Source organism: Myxine glutinosa, chromosome 6 (assembly GCF_964187855.1).
Source record: "Myxine glutinosa chromosome 6, kmMyxGlut1.1, whole genome shotgun sequence".
NCBI lineage: Eukaryota > Metazoa > Chordata > Myxini > Myxiniformes > Myxinidae > Myxine > Myxine glutinosa.
The window spans coordinates 124,917,588-124,935,439 of NC_136266.1; the positions used below are offsets into that span (position 1 = coordinate 124,917,588).

At 43.3% G+C, this 17,852-nt stretch overlaps 1 protein-coding gene across 9 annotated transcripts in view; it reads right to left on the reverse strand.

The window, feature by feature from the left end:
• USP40 (ubiquitin specific peptidase 40) overlaps window positions 1–17,852 on the reverse strand; it is a 116,824-nt gene that overhangs the window by 43,818 nt on the left and 55,154 nt on the right. For 7 of the 9 annotated variants that reach the window (XR_013623860.1, XM_068120996.2, XM_078780481.1 and 4 more), the window contains exons 5-14: window positions 14,606–14,770; window positions 14,020–14,166; window positions 12,448–12,588; window positions 11,808–11,936; window positions 11,119–11,214; window positions 9,422–9,529; window positions 1,961–2,315; window positions 1,148–1,229; window positions 743–914; window positions 574–658 (exon numbers count right to left, since the gene is read on the reverse strand). Coding sequence is in view for 8 of the 9 variants with exons in the window: in XM_068120996.2 (XP_067977097.2) it covers window positions 574–658; window positions 743–914; window positions 1,148–1,229; window positions 1,961–2,315; window positions 9,422–9,529; window positions 11,119–11,214; window positions 11,808–11,936; window positions 12,448–12,588; window positions 14,020–14,166; window positions 14,606–14,770 (1,480 nt within the window). In the remaining variant the exon portion in view is untranslated. The remainder of the gene's footprint in view (window positions 1–573; window positions 659–742; window positions 915–1,147; window positions 1,230–1,960; window positions 2,316–9,421; window positions 9,530–11,118; window positions 11,215–11,807; window positions 11,937–12,447; window positions 12,589–14,019; window positions 14,167–14,605; window positions 14,771–17,852) is intronic. The other 2 variants (XM_068121000.2, XM_078780479.1) reach the window with 1 other exon arrangement.

Sequence of the window (17,852 nt, forward strand, 5' to 3'; positions counted from 1 at the left end):
ATCTCTTTTGGTTGTTTAATCAAATCATTTCTTACATGGTATGAGCAAAAGTACCTGTCCCCAGTGTTAGGTAAAGTTTAAGTTAATCTATAAATTTAAGTTATTTAATGGTCTTCAAAAAGGTTAATTGTGTTGCACTCCTTGTTTCACTCAGAGACAAAGCTCTGAGCTACCGATATCATCCACCGTGAAATGTTGGTGCAACATTGGGTGGTGGCAGAGGTTGAATTTGTCAAAAAAAAAAAGGGCCAAAATATAGCTATTTTAAATTGTGTGCTACTCAGAGGATTTCTATTAAATACACTTAAATCCAGATGTTCATGTTGATTTTAAAGATTACTTTTAGAGACAATAAAAAAGTGTGAATATTGAGCTTTGTCTGTGTGTGCAGCTTTTCAAATGCAGCGCGGGAAGCAGCTGCCGTAAATGAGAGACAGATGGATGCAAGGACAGACCACGGCTCGCAATATATAACAGATCACTGTGTTGGGTACTCGGAGACATACCTCATAACTGATTATAAACCCCCTCCACCCTTTCTTTTCATCCAGACCCCCACTGCAGGGCACTGACCACATAAGCCAGGGTAGACGTGCAGTCCTGCGGGGAGATGCTTGGCCAAACCCACTTCAAAGTGACCCATCCACGATCCCAACAGCTGCACAAAAGGTTAGTCAATCAGTGGAAACGCACAAGCCGATCTACCCACAATTCTACCTTCCCAGATCCATCCTCAACTAACCTGCAGCAGTTCGCTCTTGAGCTGAGCCACACTCATACGCCTGTCCAGGACCATGGTCAGGGCAGCATCCCCTTCAGGGGACCTGGCCTGTAGTCCTCCGTCTCGCAGCTCGTAATGGGGACTCAAGTGTACACTCACATTGATGCTATTTAGCTGCAGCTCATGGTTGTGTCTGCAAGCATGATAAACGGAATGAAACTCATGCACAACTTTCCATAGCTTGTCCGTCTGACTTATCCCTACCAAAGATAATGCAGAAATTTTCAGTTTACACAGGTGAACAAATATGCTCAGAAACACCACATCAAGTAATTACAAAGCCACAACTGACGTGTTTATCGCTCTAATAAACTACATTTTTGTGATCAACTTGTGTTAGAAACAAAGTGCGAAGCATACTACTACCTTCGCTTCAGAAGGTTGTCATTGATTTCATCAACTTCATCAGTGAGATTCTGTGGAACTTTGTACCAGGGATTGCCAAATGCTGAGAAGAAAAACGGTGTTACCACCACAAGGGATGGAAAAAAAAAAAAACTACAGCATTCCCCAGGAGAAGACGAGATCAAAATAAGATCATCAAGCAACAGCAAATAACCAGGTAAATTGTTTATACAATAAGGGCAATGCCATGCAGCCTTTACCCAAAGGCCTTCATCTAAGCAAAGCAATGATAGAGACAAGGATCATGGGCAGAGATCAGAGAATCTGCTATGCGCCACCGAAGGTGGATGGCAGTTATGTTTTCACCCCTGTCTGTCTGTTTGTTTGTGAACAAGATATCTCAAAAAGTTGTGGATGGATTCAGACGAAACATGGTGGACAGGTTGGGTGTGTGACAAGAACGAATCAATTTGATTTTGGTGAACATTCAAAAAAAAATTTTTTAAGTGATTCTTCACCATCAAGTGATAGGACCATAAACTATATGTAGCATGATATCACAAAAAGTTGTGGACGAATTATGAAAAAAAAAAAAAACTTCGTGGATGAGTTTGGCTAAGGGACTAGCACAAGCCGATTAGCTTTTGGTTCAGGTCCGAGTGCAGATCTGGCCTACCAGTGGATAGAAAACATAAACTGTTCAGCCTGGCAGAGGTATGCTCGCTACCAAGTGCCCTTCTAGTTCTGTTGTGTCCTGTTATATTTAGTGTTCAAGCTCTTCTATGAGACCTGACTTTGTGTAAAAAAAAAAAAAATACCATTGGTGTCACGCACCTTCCACAGGCCGCTTTAGCGTGCTTTTGCGGTAGAAGAGCATGTATGCACTTTCTTTTCCCTCAAACTGCTGCTCAAGTTCTCGCTCTGAAATGGGCCGCACTTGAGAATCATCAAAATCAAACCAGCCGCCAACAGGCCACACATCCTCTACAGAGAAGACATTGTTGTTTGGCTGATCAAGTGGCTCCGCAGAGCCCGCTCTGTGTGGACGGAGGTTTTGCCGATAGCACTCTTCGGCCATCAAGCATGATCCATTGATTGTGCCGGCATTCCCAGAATCGCCAGGTTCTCGTAAGGATATCCAGTGTACATCTTTGTTGAAGATGAACATGTCCGGATGGGCCTGCAAAAACTAATTGCAGAATACAGTATAAACTTTATGTTTGGTGCACAGATTCCTTTTGTGAGTCATAATTTGCTATATTAGGACTTAAAGTTACACAAAGCAAGAAACCTCTACCTGGAATATGCTGATGTAGGTAGATAAACGTTCACATTTATATCCAAAGGTTCAAAGCAAATGGGCCTAAAGCTGCCACTTAAGGATGAATGCCAGTTAAACTAGATGGTATTCATAGAATACTTACCCTGCACAGTCAACTTGGTGTGAGCCAACTCTTCTATTTTTGAACGTTTCTTTTTTTTTGATCCAATATGGCTGCCAGACCACGTGAGCGATGACATCATACATTTATATTCTCTAAATAATTGTTGCATAGATCATGCTCAATAAATTTCAAACTGATCAGACTAAGCGTTGTCCCTGTCGAATTATGACGTCATAATTATGGCACCATTGACGTCATCGTTAACAACACCTATTCCCCATATGGAGTTATTTACAATGAGCCACGTTTCAATTTTTAAAATGCTGACACAGCACACACTTTACTTTACTGAAATGCAGACACAAATGTTATATTTTCGTCAAAAATCGTCGGAATTTCGCCAAATCTGTTTTGGTCGTGTCTTAATATACCTCAGCGATTGACAAATCTGAAATCAGAATTTTATTTGAGGCCAAATGACCCCGTGAGGTCGCTCTGTACTTTGCCTGCTCGTCATGTGCAGTGTGATAATTAATTCCATGCCCACTCCAGAAGACTCTTCTTCTTCATGCAATAACTTCTAGCTTCCAGACCGTAAATCAAATCATCTTGCAATTTTGCACACTTGTTACATTTCATTACCTCTACTATTAAATATAAAGTTTCACGTCGACCAATGAAGCGGTTCAATAGTTATACATTTAAAAATGTTTTTTCGTTTAATTATTTATATCTGCCAAACCACGTCACCTATCGCAAATTCCAAAAGGTCATTTTAGTAGACTGATATGCTGAACACATCTGTTAAGTTTCCCCTCGATAGGATCAAAAATGAGGGAGGAGCTAGGTTTTAAAAGTTAATTGCTTAAAAACGTCATAAATCCGAAACCATGTGAAGCATGACGTTATGCCCGCTGACTTTTTTGTTCGCCATGGGTATGCAATTTTGCCAGCAACGTTTGGCCTCGATCTGTTCATTAGTTTTGGAGAAAATTGGATTTTAGTGCTTTTCAGGCTTTTCACTCAAAACAATATGGCGGCCGAACCACATGACCTATGACGTCATTATGATTTTATTTCTGCATCAATTTATACCGAGAAGATGCTCAAGAAATTTCATCCTGATCGGATAACGTTTTTTTTACTTGTCGAATTATGACGTCTTAACGGCTGTGCCGTCATCATTCACATATGTTATTCTGCATGGAGAGTTCTTTGCAATGAGACCTGTCTCAATTGTTTCTGTGCAGTGGTTTTTGAGATATAGAGGTGCAAAGTTTTTTGGGTTTTTCCAAGATGGAGCCTGTACCACGTGACCTGTGATGTCATAATATTCACTAAAATATTCTTCAGAAGGAGGCCCTCCTACGGTGAAAAGTTCATGTCAATCGGACCAACAGTTGCCGAGAAAATGCTTCTTTTTTTTTTTAATGCTGACATGGCACACACTTTACTGAAATGCAGTCAAAGGTCAGTTTCTGTAATGGGTTTCGTTTTTTTTTTTTTTTTTTTTTTGTATACAAGATCGAGGCTCGTGAAAGAGCGAACATTAATCACACAGAAAGACAAACAGACACACAAAACAAATAACATCGGGAGCGGTAGACAAGATGGGGAGAGAGGGGGAAGGACACAAACACAACATTTGAGAGCAGGGACCGAGAGACATGGAGACATCGAGAGAACTGTGGGAGGGAGAGGGCTTTGGGGGGAAGGCATGGGAAGGGGGGGGGGGGTGGGAGAGGTATAAAACATATGGACACTGCCAAGACTTCCAGGAAAGAAGTTGGAATTTCAAACAAGGTGGATCTGGGGTGAATTAGTGGGGGTAGAAAAGATCAACGTTTTGGATGGGGGAAGATAAGAGATGGTGGTGAACAGCTGTTTTGAAGACCTGGAGGGAGGAGTGTGATTGAAGTGAGTGTGGGAGTTTGTTCCAGAGGCGGGAGAAAAGAGGAATGAAAGAGTGAAGGTGAGCAGAGAGCCGAGATTTCGGCAGTTTAACCATCAGAGGGTGGCTGGCAGATCTTGTGCGACCTGTAGGAATATTTGGGGGACAGAGCACAGAGAGAGCTGGGGGAGCAAGGCCGGAGAGGAGTCGGTAGAAGACAGAAAGACCACCTACCTGCCTGCGGTGAGTGAGTGAAAGGCCCTCAGAGATAGCTTCATCGCGGGAGATTCCAATGATTCTGAAAGCTTTGGATTCAACAGCGTGAAGCCGAGCCAGGTGTGAGGCAGGAGCACCAGCCCATAGGGGAGAACAGTATTCCATTGAGCTGCGGATGAAAGCCTTGTATGTGGTGAGGAGCTCAGGTGTGCCTCGGAAGGACTTCGCACGACGGAGGATGCCCAGTCGGCGACTGGCTTTGGAGGCCAGCTTGGAAATGTGGTTTTCCCAAGAAAGATCATGGCAGATGGTGAGACCCAAAAGCTTGAGCGACAGAACTTCTTGGAGAGGATTGTTGAGAAAGTAGATGGGAGGGTTGTCCAGTCGATCTTTTCGGAGAGACATAGTAAGAGTGTGAGATTTGTCAGGATTGAAAGACATGTTCCACATGTTTGACCAGTCTGTGATTTTGTCCAGGTCTTCAGAGAGTGAGGAGGCTGCAGACTGCCGATCTGAGGGAAGAGGAATGGAGCGGCAGAGAGTGGAGTCATCAGCAAAGAGATACAGAGGATTTTCCAGAGAGTCGGAGAGATCATTGATAAAGACCAGAAAAAGCACAGGGCCCAGCACACTGCCTTGGGGAACTCCAGCCTGAACGGGAAGGGGAGATGAGAGAAATCCATTCAGGGCCACACGTTGACTACGACCAGAGAGGAAGTCCGCAAGCCATGCATGGAGATTTCCATGGATACCATAGGAGGAGAGTTTGGTGAGCAGAGCTGGGTGCCAGACCGTATCGAAGGCACGTGATATGTCAAGGGAGACAGCTCTGATTTCCTGTTTGGCATTGAGGACCTCCATCCATTGTTGAGACAGCAGAAGCAGCATGTCCAGAGTAGAGTGACCTGGTCTGAAACCAAATTGATGATCAGAGATCAAGCCATTGGAGAAGAGGAAAGATTTCATATCCGAAGCAATGATGGATTCCATGACTTTGCTGATAATTGGGAGCAGGCTGATTGGTCTGTAGTTGCAAGGATCTGTTTTTGCACCTTTTTTGTGTAAAGCGGTAATGTTTGCTGATTTCCAGGATGCTGGCAGATGACCTTGAGCAAACGATAGGGTGAAAAGAACAGAGAGAGGGTGAGATAGAGCGGCAGAGCAGGATTTTAGGACCCGTGGGCTGATGCCATCTGGTCCAGTTGCAGAATCAGAGTCGAGGTTTGACAAAAACTCCTCCACCTTGTCAGGAGAGAAGGTCACAGAGTCCAGGAGCAGTTTGGTTCGACTGGGAAAGGTGGGAACAGAGAGAGATGGGTTTGGGACTAAGGATTTTGAGGCAAACACAGAGTTGAGGCATTCGGCTTTGTCACGTGCGATGTCAACTGTGTGGCCATTTGAGGTAAGGGAGGGGATGGAGGGGGAACAAACACCAGAAACGGATTTGACCAGACGCCACCAGGATTTGGAGGAAGGAGACAGGTTTGAGAGTTCATTCTTGAGTGAGGAGAGATAGTGCTTCCTGGCACTCCTGAGGGTAGACACACACTTGTTCCGAGCTTGGTGGAAGGAACTGAGATTTCCTTCAGTTGGATTAGCCTTCCAAGAGGCAAAGGCAAGTTGTTTCAGGGCAACTGCCTCACCACAAGATTCAGTGTACCATGGACGGGAGGAAGGGTAAGACAACTGAAGGCGAGATGGGATAAATCTGTGCATGAGAGAGATCAGTTTGCTTTGGAAGAATTCCCAGGAAGAATTGATGTCAGAGGCAGTGGAGATGGGAGACCAATCCAGACGATTGATGGCTGCTTGAAGACCGTCCCAGTCGGCCTGAGTGAAATGCCAGACTCGTCGACGCTGAGGAGGCTCTCTGAGAATGGCCAGAGAGATGTCCACTTTGACAAGCACATGATCAGAAGAACCGATTGGAGCAGAAGAAGAACAGCAGACATTAGCAGGGAAGTTAGTCATAACCAAGTCTAGAAGAGAAGATACTCCATTGGCTGAGATCCGGGTCGGGAAATTGACAGATTGTGTCAATCCCAGTGAGTCACAGAAGTCCTTTGCTGAGGTGCCATGACTGGTGAGAGAGGAACCCACACCCAACCAGGTGGCATGATGACAATTGAAGTCACCACATATGAGGAAGAGAGAGTTGGGATGAGTGGATAGAAGTTGGTCCATGTTGTCAGACAGTGAAATGTAGATGGAGTCATCACTGTTTGGGGGACGGTACAGAACACATATGAACAAAAGGTGGGAGCGGAGAGGAAGCCGTAGCCAGAGGTACTCCTGGGGGTGAGGAGGAGAGAGGGCAGTGCAAGGAGAGTGAGGAAGAGAGTTTTTGATAAAGATAGCCACCCCACCACCAGGCCGAGGCTCAGGTCTATCATACCGGAGGAGGGAGTAACCAGGAAGAGATATTAAGGAATCAGAGACATCTTGAAGGAGGAAAGTCTCTGTTAAGCAGATCAAGTCTGGATTGTCAGAAGCAACCTGTATGGAGAGATCAGTCAGGTTTGAGCGAAGGCCCCGGATGTTTGAGGTCCATCTATCTATAATTCCATTAATCTCTGTGTGTATGTGTGTATGTGTGTTTGTATGTGTGTTTGTATGTGTGTATGTTTGTCTGTGACCGCTGTTTCTCGACAACTACCGGTCCGATATACTTGAAACTTGCCAGGTATATTGCTGGGGACCCGAGGATGTGCCTTTTCAAGGTTTGAAATTAATCGGACAAGTAGTTACCGAGCTATGGCGATTTCTTTACCAAACACCGCAAGCCGTTCGCTTTGGACCAAACCATTTCATGTAAATAGAGGGGGGGGTTCTGTGGTCGTTGCGAATGGACCAAACCATTCATGTAAATAGAGGGGGGGGGGGGTTCTGTGGTCGTTACTGCCACGTGGTTTCAAAGTTTTTTTTTGTTGTTGTTGTTTGCACGCATGTTTTTTTGCACCCACGTACGGGCACGCCCTAGGATGTTTACACACACACACCCCTACACAAATTTTTTTTTTTTTTTTTTTTGGCAAGGAACGGGCACCCACGTACGGGCACGTCCTCGCTTATATATAGTACGGGCATGCCCTAGTACCGTTAATGAAGAGAGAGGGGGAGCATCGGGTACAGGACAGGGGAGGGGAGGAGTAGGGTAAGATGAAGGATGAGAGGGGGAGGTAGGGAGAGCAGTTGTTAGTGTGTCAGCGATTGCAGAAGAGTTCCAAGAAAGGGAAGGATGAGGAGGATGAAAGGTTTGAAGGTGAAGGGATGAGGCACAGTGAGGGGTTGTTTGAGGGGGGGCAGAGGAAAGAAGAAGGTTGGGGGGGGGTGGAGGTATGAGATACAAGGGAGACGAAGTGGGGAGGAGGCAGCTTTGAGGAGGAGGGGAGAGGAGGGAGAATTGGAGAGGAATGGTATGGGGGGAGATTTGAATGGGAGGGATTGGGGGGGAGTTTTGAAGGGGAGGAGTGAGGGGGGAGTTTAGGAGGGGAAGGGCAAGGGGGGAGTTCAGGAGTGGAAGGGCAAGGGGGGAGTTCAGGAGTGGAGGGGTAGGGGGGAGTTTAAGAGTGGCGGGGCAAGGGGGGAGTTTAGGAGTGTAGGTGCAAGGGGAGGGATTTGGATGGGAGGGGCAAGAGGGGAGTTTAGAAAGTGGATGATTAATGATGTATCGTTACCACGATGTGGATGTATCGTTACCACGATAACATAAGTACGGCTGAAGGGAACTAAGTCAAACTTGGTAAAACTATGTATAATGATATAAAGATAAATGGATTACATTATGGGGTCAAGAGGTCAAAGGTCAGTTCAGTAAAAATTGTTACCAGGCTAACTTGTAAACAAGTGATAAGATTTTGACCAAAGTTGGCACAAGTATATATTATGATGCAAAGATAAACTGATTAGATTTCTTAAGGTCAAAGGTTAGATTAGATTAGGTTAGGTTAGATTAGGTCAAAGGTCAGTTTCTGTAAAAGGATTTTGTTACTGCAATAACTTAAGAACGGCTGAAGGGAACGAAGTCAAACTTGGTACAACGATGTATAATGATGTAAAGATAAGCGGATTACATGATGGGGTCAAGAGGTCAAATGTCAGAGGTTTCATTAGGTAAAAATTATGTTACTGTGCTAACTTGTGAACCAGTGATGGGATTTTGACCAAACTTGGTACAAGTATGTATGATGATAAAAAGATGAACTGATTTAGATTTTGGCATCAAAGGTCAAAGTCAGGTAAAAATGTGATACTTGAGAACAGCTGAAGGGATTTAAATCAAACTTGGTATAAGCAAGTATGATGGTGTAATAATGTGGGCGAAGGCATATCGGTCAAAGTCGCGACGTCAAAGAGTGCTGTTCTGGTTATTCATTTAACAGGTGTCATCTATATTCAAACATTAACACTGGACCAGTGGTGAACCAAATATGATTAACAAAGAAAATATGTATTGCCAAGTTGAAGTTGGTACAGCTTACTTAAACAACAGTAAGAATTTAAAAAAAAGTCATTTTCTTCCATTTTCATTACATTTGCAAACTGACAGCATTCAAACTGCCCTAAATCGCAAACACCTCTCAAACAGCAACCTATACTTAAACCACACTAAATCCGAACCACTCTCAAACCATGCCAACTGTTGCCGAAATCATGGCATATCTATTGCAACAAAGCAGTATAATGTTACCAGCCTGGACGGTCTTGTTCTGCCAGGCCGAGGCTCTCAGAGGAAGTAACTCACTGCTGTTAGTAGTGATTTCAGAAGCCCAATTCAAGCCCACATAAACAAAGCGACCACACCTTGGTGAGAGTGCCGTGCTGCTTGCGGTACTTCTTCTTCCACGACACTCCCATCACCTCCTGCATCGTTTTACACATGGCTTCCATGGTGAGGCCGTGAGGGCCTGCCTACAACCATGGAATGACCAAAAATAAATTGCAAACCACTATGGCAAGCCACAAATTCAGAGTAACGATAATGCACAACACATATCTAACACAACAACTGAAAAATACTAACCACGATAACAGCAGGAAATAGCAAATAAAGGGTTGATGAACATAAAATCAATGCAGGAACAGTAACACAAATAAAACATAATATCATTATAACAGAAATTCCATATATACAGGAAAGCTCGAATTCCCCTCTTCCTTAAAACTGCCCTCTACCTCTTCCCACAAAACAATAAGTGCTTCCGTCCGGCACCAGTAAAAACCCTCCATCTACCCTCGATTCCATTGCCCACACACAGGAATACTGTCTCCCCAAACTTATAATCTTACAGCAACATTTTATACTGTTTCATTCCAGTTCATGTGTTGACATCAGCATGAGTTATGCTATACCATTTTAGTTTGAGAATTTGGACTGGTATAAAAGAAACCACTTCAGGAAGGTGGTTTTGAAGCGGTATAATATTTTATGCTGGTATAAAATGCTTCTTACCTCCATCACCAAAGGTGGATGGAGGTTATGGTTTCACCCCTGTTTGGCTGTGAACAAGATATCTCAAAAAGTAGTGAATAGATTCAGACAAAATTTGGCGGAGAGGTTGCATATGTGACGAGGACTAAAGGATTAGATTTTGGTGAAAATCCAGATCCGGATCCGGCTAGTAGAATTTTTTTAAAGCGATTCTTCACCATTGGGAGATAGGGCCAAAAACGATACATAGCAGGATATCTCAAAAAGTTGTGGACGGATTTGGACGAAACTTGGTGGACAGGTTGGGTGTCTGACAAGGGCGATTCAATTCGATTTTGGTGAAGATCTGAATATGGATTTGGATACGAGGATTATTTAATTTTTCAAGTGATTCTCCACTATTGAGAGATCGGGCAAAAAGCGATATATAACATATTTTTAAAAAGTTGTGCACGAGTTATGACAAAACTTGGGGGATGAGTGGGTCAGATGACAAGAACAAGCCGATTAGATTTTAGTTCAGGTCCGAATCCAGATCCGGCCTATCAGTGCAATACAAAACAAACTGTTCAGCCTGGCAGAGGTATGCGCCCTACCGAGTGATATTCTTGGTTCATATGTGTTGTTTGGGATGGAAATGGTTAAAATCACTGCTTGACATGAAGCATGGCATTATGGGATATTCTAAGGTTGATAAAAACAAGGTATTAGTCACATTAATATTGGCCTAATAGAGTTCCATATATATTACATGACAAAATTAATTATTATTAATATTAATAATTTTTTATCAATCACTAATAACAAGCCTGGTGTTGGCTAAACGGTTAAGGTGGCTGGTTTAAGATCTTAGGGTCTTGAGTTTGAGACCCTGTCGTGCTATTAAATAACACCAGGTTGGTTGACTCAGCCTGGAATCATTCGGAAGTCGGCAAAATGTGTGTCGGCTTATTGGAAACAAGGGGGCACTGCATCTGCTGCTCTCCCAGCAATGATGCAACCACCAGCCTCAAGCTGCATACAAAATAATAATAATGACTAATAACCAAATTGTATCCATTTGTGGTACCTGGCAAATCACAAGTTTGCAGAACTCAACAGGGTCCAGCTCTGGAAACGGTCCCAAATTGCTCTCTTTCTTCTTGACTATTTCTTCTTGTTTCTGCTGCAAACAAAACGTGACTGGCATTAATAGATGTGTAAATGGTCACAAGAACGACAAATGCATGATGATGTCAAAAGGTGCACTTTTAAAATTACATGACACAAAAGTTCATTCCGCACTCTTTAAATCGGGCCAATGGAGATACGAGGTGAAGCAAATAAGGTGCCAATAATATATTAAACACGATTATCTTACCTCAAGACTCTAGTGCCACCAGTTATGGAAAGCTCCATAAATTGTTTGTGAAATGTTTTCAAATATTTTAAATGTTATCGTACCAACTGCTTTGGCAAAAACATTCAGGTGCAAAGCACTGCTTCCTGTGCAGGAGAACTCATCTTTCTTTGACCACACCTTTGAGGACCAGTATTTTACTTTTAACCAGTATTTGTGTTGACATCATGAGCGAATCTTGGCATACACGTTTAAATCGCCCTGGAAATAAACTGCCAGGTTTGTGCATAGAGTTCCTGTAGAGCCTCTACTCCCAAATCTGCTTCCGAGTCAAGCTGAAAACCTTTTCCCATATCCAGGACCAAAGGCCACTGGGGAATGACCATGCATTTCGTAATGACTTTGTGCCATGTACTGACCGTGCTGCTCCACACGCCCAGCCCATCGATGTCACGGATGAAAGCGTGGTAATGACCCCCGTAACAGCCACCTTTGTGCACGATGACCGAGTAAAGGTCGTACTCAAATTCTTCACTCTCTTTGGCTACCTGCATCAACAGTGAGATTCATGTGCGGAAAACAAAACAATTAGGAGTGCAAAATGGAATCGTTCAGTTAGCATCGGACATGACGTTTCACATTTGAAGCTGTACAGTAACTATTGACATCAATTTGTATGAAAATGTCCACCAACTCACCACCCACTTATGAACAAGTTTGCAGAACATTAAAAAAATTTATTTCACATGATCAAGACAAGTTTGATGTTGTTTCGCATGCAGCCTGTAACGGCTGGTTGTATCATTTATGCAGTGTCCCTATTAGCGGTAAGCTACTACTCATTTTTCCGACATAGAAAGGATGGCCGGCTGAGTAAACCCACGTGGTGTTATTTGAACAGCACGACAGGGACTCCAACTCAAGACGTTACTTTATAAGTCTATCATAATCCAGGATAATACATCATCTTTATCAACTTATTGCAGGTGAAGCAGGGTGGTTTGCAATGGAGATTTGCATGATGGATTATCCGCAGCACGAGTGGAAACAATTTGATACCTCACAGTAAGGCCCTGTGTGCAGGTGTAGAGGAAAGGTAAATGGCCCGGTCTCCTTGTAGCGCTTGCACTTAACGGCGTCGAAGTTGAACCGCAGTAGGGACAGCGTGAGGAAAGGAGGCAGCGATCGCAGCTTTGATTCCTGTCAGTGGAGACGAGTACGTGCTCAATTGGAGTATCACTCTTCACATCTATGTCATGGTCGTGCATCTGACCCATTCGGTCCCACAATAACTCCTCTGTTACACCCCAACATTCTTTTGCTTCGAGCAGTCAGTGTACAAACTCCTTCCGGACATTCAGTCGTGACAGGAACTTTTTAAAAAGTGTTCAGTGGTCAGTGTGCGTTTTGTTGATCAAATTATCTGGAATGAAAGGGTTTTTTTGATACCAACGGGAATTTGCAGGCAAATCATATTTATATGCCTAATTACCTTATGACAGGTAATATTTATTTTTACAGATTTCCAGACTCATGAAAGATATGATAAAGATAAATTCCAAACTTTTAATTACCTTTTAAGCATCCTGCATACAATTCCTGTTTGTCAATGTAATTAACGAAAAGCTTTGTAAAAATGGTGGTTTTCAAAGTGTTTGCCATGCAGAACCCAAAACTACAAATTTGCTCATCGGATGTGGGGGACGCAGGCTCCAACAATGATAACAAGCGTTACGCCTCGGCCCCCCGTCGGTGAAGTGATGTGAGTTGACAAAGTGGAAGATGCAAGGCGGCCATCTTGGATTTTGACGTGGCGACCCAATTTTCAATAGCGTTCTTCCTTATGCCGAGATACACCCACGCACCAGATTAGAAGTTGGTACTTCGCTTATTTTTCAAGATATTCCGCTCACAATGTTCAGACATACATGGCGCCAGACATACATGGCGGCGGCCATCTTGGATTTTGACGTTGGTTGCACCCACACACCAGATTAGAATTCGGTCCTTCGCCTTACGCACGCACGCACGGAGGGGAAAACCATAGTCCCCCTTTCGCTCCGCGGTGCGACGGGGGACAATAACACTGTGAAAGAAGATTTACAATCCTGGTTGGATTAAAGTGTCGACACGTGAACAAAAATAGGACCGCGGGTCCAGAAGCTCACCCTCACCTGGATCAGGAGCAACAGTCAAACACCCCAGAACCTGATATTTTTAATGCCGTGAACAAACATTGGTACATTACAGGTGATGAAGGTTGTGGGAAAGTGTCATCGAAATTGTGCATGTAGTTTCGGGGAAGAGAGCAAATACCTATTTGGGGGGGGGGGGGGTGGGGGGGTTAAAACCCACCCTCCTCCGTAGACTCCTTTAATGAGCGCAGACTTTGATGCGGTGAATAAACCTTCGTTACGTATCAGATATGAAGCTTGTGGGCAAGTTTAATCAAAATCGTGTTTGATCAAGCAATAATGACTGAAGTATTTACGGACTCACTCAATTACTGCCTAGCTGACTGACTGACTTACCTACGGACAATGCTCGATCGCATAAGCTCACCGGACTAAAGTCCAGGTGAGCTGATACTTGAACGAGTCGTTTAAGGCCTTTACTGGAACCTTTGCCCACCTTGGTCGCGGCGACGAGGCGAGCGCAGACTGTGCAGTGGTAACAGTTAGCGCCCTCCATGAGTTCCACATGTTGAAAACAAGAAGACAGAGCCTCCTCCAGAGAATCAGCCCCACATACAGACAGCATCAGATCAAAGAACGGCTCCTATAGTCCAGAGAGGATAGGAAAAGAGGTGGGTGAAAGACGAGCAGAAAACTTCACCGAGTCATGTGGTTGATACCGACAGGAATTTGCAGGTAAATCATATTTATATGCCAAAATTACCTTATGACAACACCTTCATACTGAATCTTTGAAACTACAGTGCCGTACTTCATTTGATCTTCTAGAGCAATATTTTTAAAACTATATTTAGCTACATTTTACATTTGCTCTGGTTGATGTCATAACTTGATAATGTCATGTCATCATTTGAGTAAGTCATAACACTTCATGATTGTTTGACATGGCACAACATACAGAGTACCAGAAGAAATGTACAACACTGCTTCGTTTACACAGCGCATTATATCATCAGTGACATAATCATTTACATTTGATTGGATTGACTAATTGGCATAAGCCAGGTGCAGACAGGACTTGCCTCAAGCTCCCGTACATTTCCACATTCACAACACTCAATGATGTCCCGGATCGTTCCTCGGTAGAGCCGGTCGATGAGGTCACTGCCTGATGTTCCGACGAGAGAGCTCTCAATCGCTCCACACAGAATGCGATTTAATTCTTGCACATCGTGTTGGTGAAGCTCCTGCGGTTCAATAAAAAGTTGAATCCATTTTTTTTGCACATATTTTAGAATTGCTGCTTTTAGACATTGAGTGTGTGTTTGAGGGTACTGGAATCGTTTTAAAACCCTCCCTGCCTGCTGGCACAGTGACGATGAGGTAAACATTGAGAGCTGGAGGTGCAGAGATGACACTACAAACACGATGCAATTGCATGTGAAACCTCTTCACAACCAAGATCTAGCTGGACAAACAAGCTGACAAATGGGGAACCACCAGACTCGGTGGCATAATAGTTAGAGCATCCAATCTGAGTCTGGGCGGACGGCATTTCGACTTCAAAATGGTATGTGCTGCTTCCTTTCTCGCCGCTCAGAATTCATAAAGGATAGTGCAAGGACAAACAACCACAGGTTAGCAATCACAGCACAGGCTTTGATGGGCCTAATGGCGTCCTCCTGCGTTGAAGTTCTTTGTAAGGGAACTCTTGTTTTATTTATTTATGAATATTCAAGCTTGCATCCAAAGCCACAGAACCCTCTACCTTGAATACCAGAGCTCATCACCATAGATGTAAAATAAGGCAGATCCTGTCCTCATGCAACATACTTTCCAGGGCAAAAAAAAATGAGCCAAATCAATTGTTAAACATTTTTTGTCATAACTATTTTACCACCATAACTATAAGGAAAAAACCACCAAAACACCACAACATGCAGAGATAACTGTACAAATCAGTATGTAATAGCTTGTCCCTTAGCTTTCTTTAAATAATCCAGTCTTTTGTTCAAACTTTCACAAAGCTTCTTGCACCGAGAAATGTCAATATTATCCCATTCATGTTTGACAGCTTCCCAAAGTTGATCAGAATTTGCAAATTTCCTTCCAATACGTTTTTGCTGAATATAGGCCCAAATATTGTCTATGGGGTTCAAATATGACCAGGCCAGAGCATAAATTTCGGGGACTAACTCCGACCACTTTTTGGTGGCTTTTGCAGAATGGGCAGGGGTATTATCTTGTTGAAAAATTCCTGCTTTGCTTTTCTCTCCAGGAAATAACTTTTGGAGGCTGGGAAGTAATAATCCTCTCTCTAAAATTTTCTGGCATTCCTTGGCAGTAATTGACTGGTTACGACTAATCAGCTCACCAACACCCGTAGCCGGAAAATGCACCCCAGACCATGATTCCACCTCCTCCATGCTTCGCAGTTGTTGAAATGCACTCAGGGTTGAATCTCACACCAGATTTGCAAAGGCAACGTTCTGGGGCATCACTGCAAAGCTGAAATCTTGATTCATCGCTCCACAGAACTCTCTGAAACAATTCTGAACTAGAACGGGCACTCGGTAGAGCGCATACCTTCGCCGCAGCTACTTTTGTTGCCAAAATAAAAGACTACAAGATCTGTGTAGCAAAGCATTTTGGCATTAGTTTCATACAAATTGGACACAAATTGACCGCGCTATGGTAAAAAGACGATTTTGACCTTTTCATGACCTTGACCTTGACCTTTGACCCGATCGATTCCAAAATCTAATCAAATGGTTCCCGGATAATAACCTATCATCCCACCAAATTTCATGCGAATCGGTTGAATACTTTTTGAGTTATGCGAATAACATACACACACACACACAGACATACAAATAAATACACAGCGATCAAAACATAACCTTCCGCTTTTGCGAAGGTAATAAATACACAGGGATCAAAACATAACCTTCCGCTTTTGCGAAGGTAATTAACCTGAAATTGCAGACAGAATTATTTATTTTATCTGAGAAGCTAAACGAATCTTCTTCTTCTTTAGTACCTCAAACTTTATGTGAAATGCGATCGATTTTTAAAAATCAGAATTTGAGCAAATCTGTTTCATTCGTCTGTTAATATGCCTCCCCGATTGATAAATCTGCAATTTGAATTTCATTTGAGGTTGAAATGATTGCGGGAGATCGCGTTATAGTGATGACGTCTTGGATGGACATCCTCTTCTTCAGTCGCTCATAACTTTGAGTGAAATACGATCGAGTTAAAAATAGTCAGAATTTGAGCAAATCTGTTTCATTCGTTTGTTAATATGCCTCATCTCTTGACAAATCTGCAATTATAATTTTTTTTGAGGTTGAAATGATCGCGGGAGATTGCGTTATAGTGATGACGTCCTGGATGGACATCTTCTTCTTCAGTCGCGCATAACTTTGAGTGAAATACGATCGAGTTAAAAATAGTCAGAATTTGAGCAAATCTGTTTCATTCGTTTGTTAATATGCCTCATCTATTGTCAAATCTGCAATTATAATTTTTTTTGAGGTTGAAATGATCGCGGGAGATCGCGTTATAGTGATGACGTCCTGGATGGACATCTTCTTCTTCAGTCGCTCATAACTTTGAGTGAAATACGATCGAGTTAAAAATAGTCAGAATTTGAGCAAATCTGTTTCCCAAAATCTAATCAAATGTGTCCCGTATAATAACCAATCATCCCACCAAATTTCATGCAATTCGGTTGAATACTTTTTGAGTTATGCGATTAACATACACACACACAGACATACAAATAAATACACAGCGATCAAAACATAACCTTCCGCTTTTGCGAAGGTAATCACAGTTCTGTGGAAATGTAACTCATTGATTGGGACTGGTAACTCATTGATTGGGACTGGTAACGAAGCAGATAGACGATTTCGTAAATGAATGTCAGGAATGTGCACGAACATGGTAATCTCTTGTCCACCTGGTCACAGCCCCAGGCTGGAGCACCCCCCTATTGTTTGGTAAATGGAACTCGCAGCAGGAGGGGAGCGAGCTGGTGCCAGTGAGGCGACCGAGTAACGTTTGCGGAGAACGGATTAGGATTAGCGGAGGAAGGATTAATACTGCGGTGCCCATAAAAGAGTAAACATCTCCTTGACTCAAGAGCACTCATCCTCAGAAGCCCTGCCCGACGGAATGAACGCGTACCACGAGTACGGCGCTGCAGCCACGAAAGAGGGACTATGCGGATAGAATTACCTGGTCCATTGAGTTAAACGGTAGTTATTTGGTATTGGAATGAAGTGAACAACCAGTTAATAAAGTTGTGATCTTTTGTAAACCTGT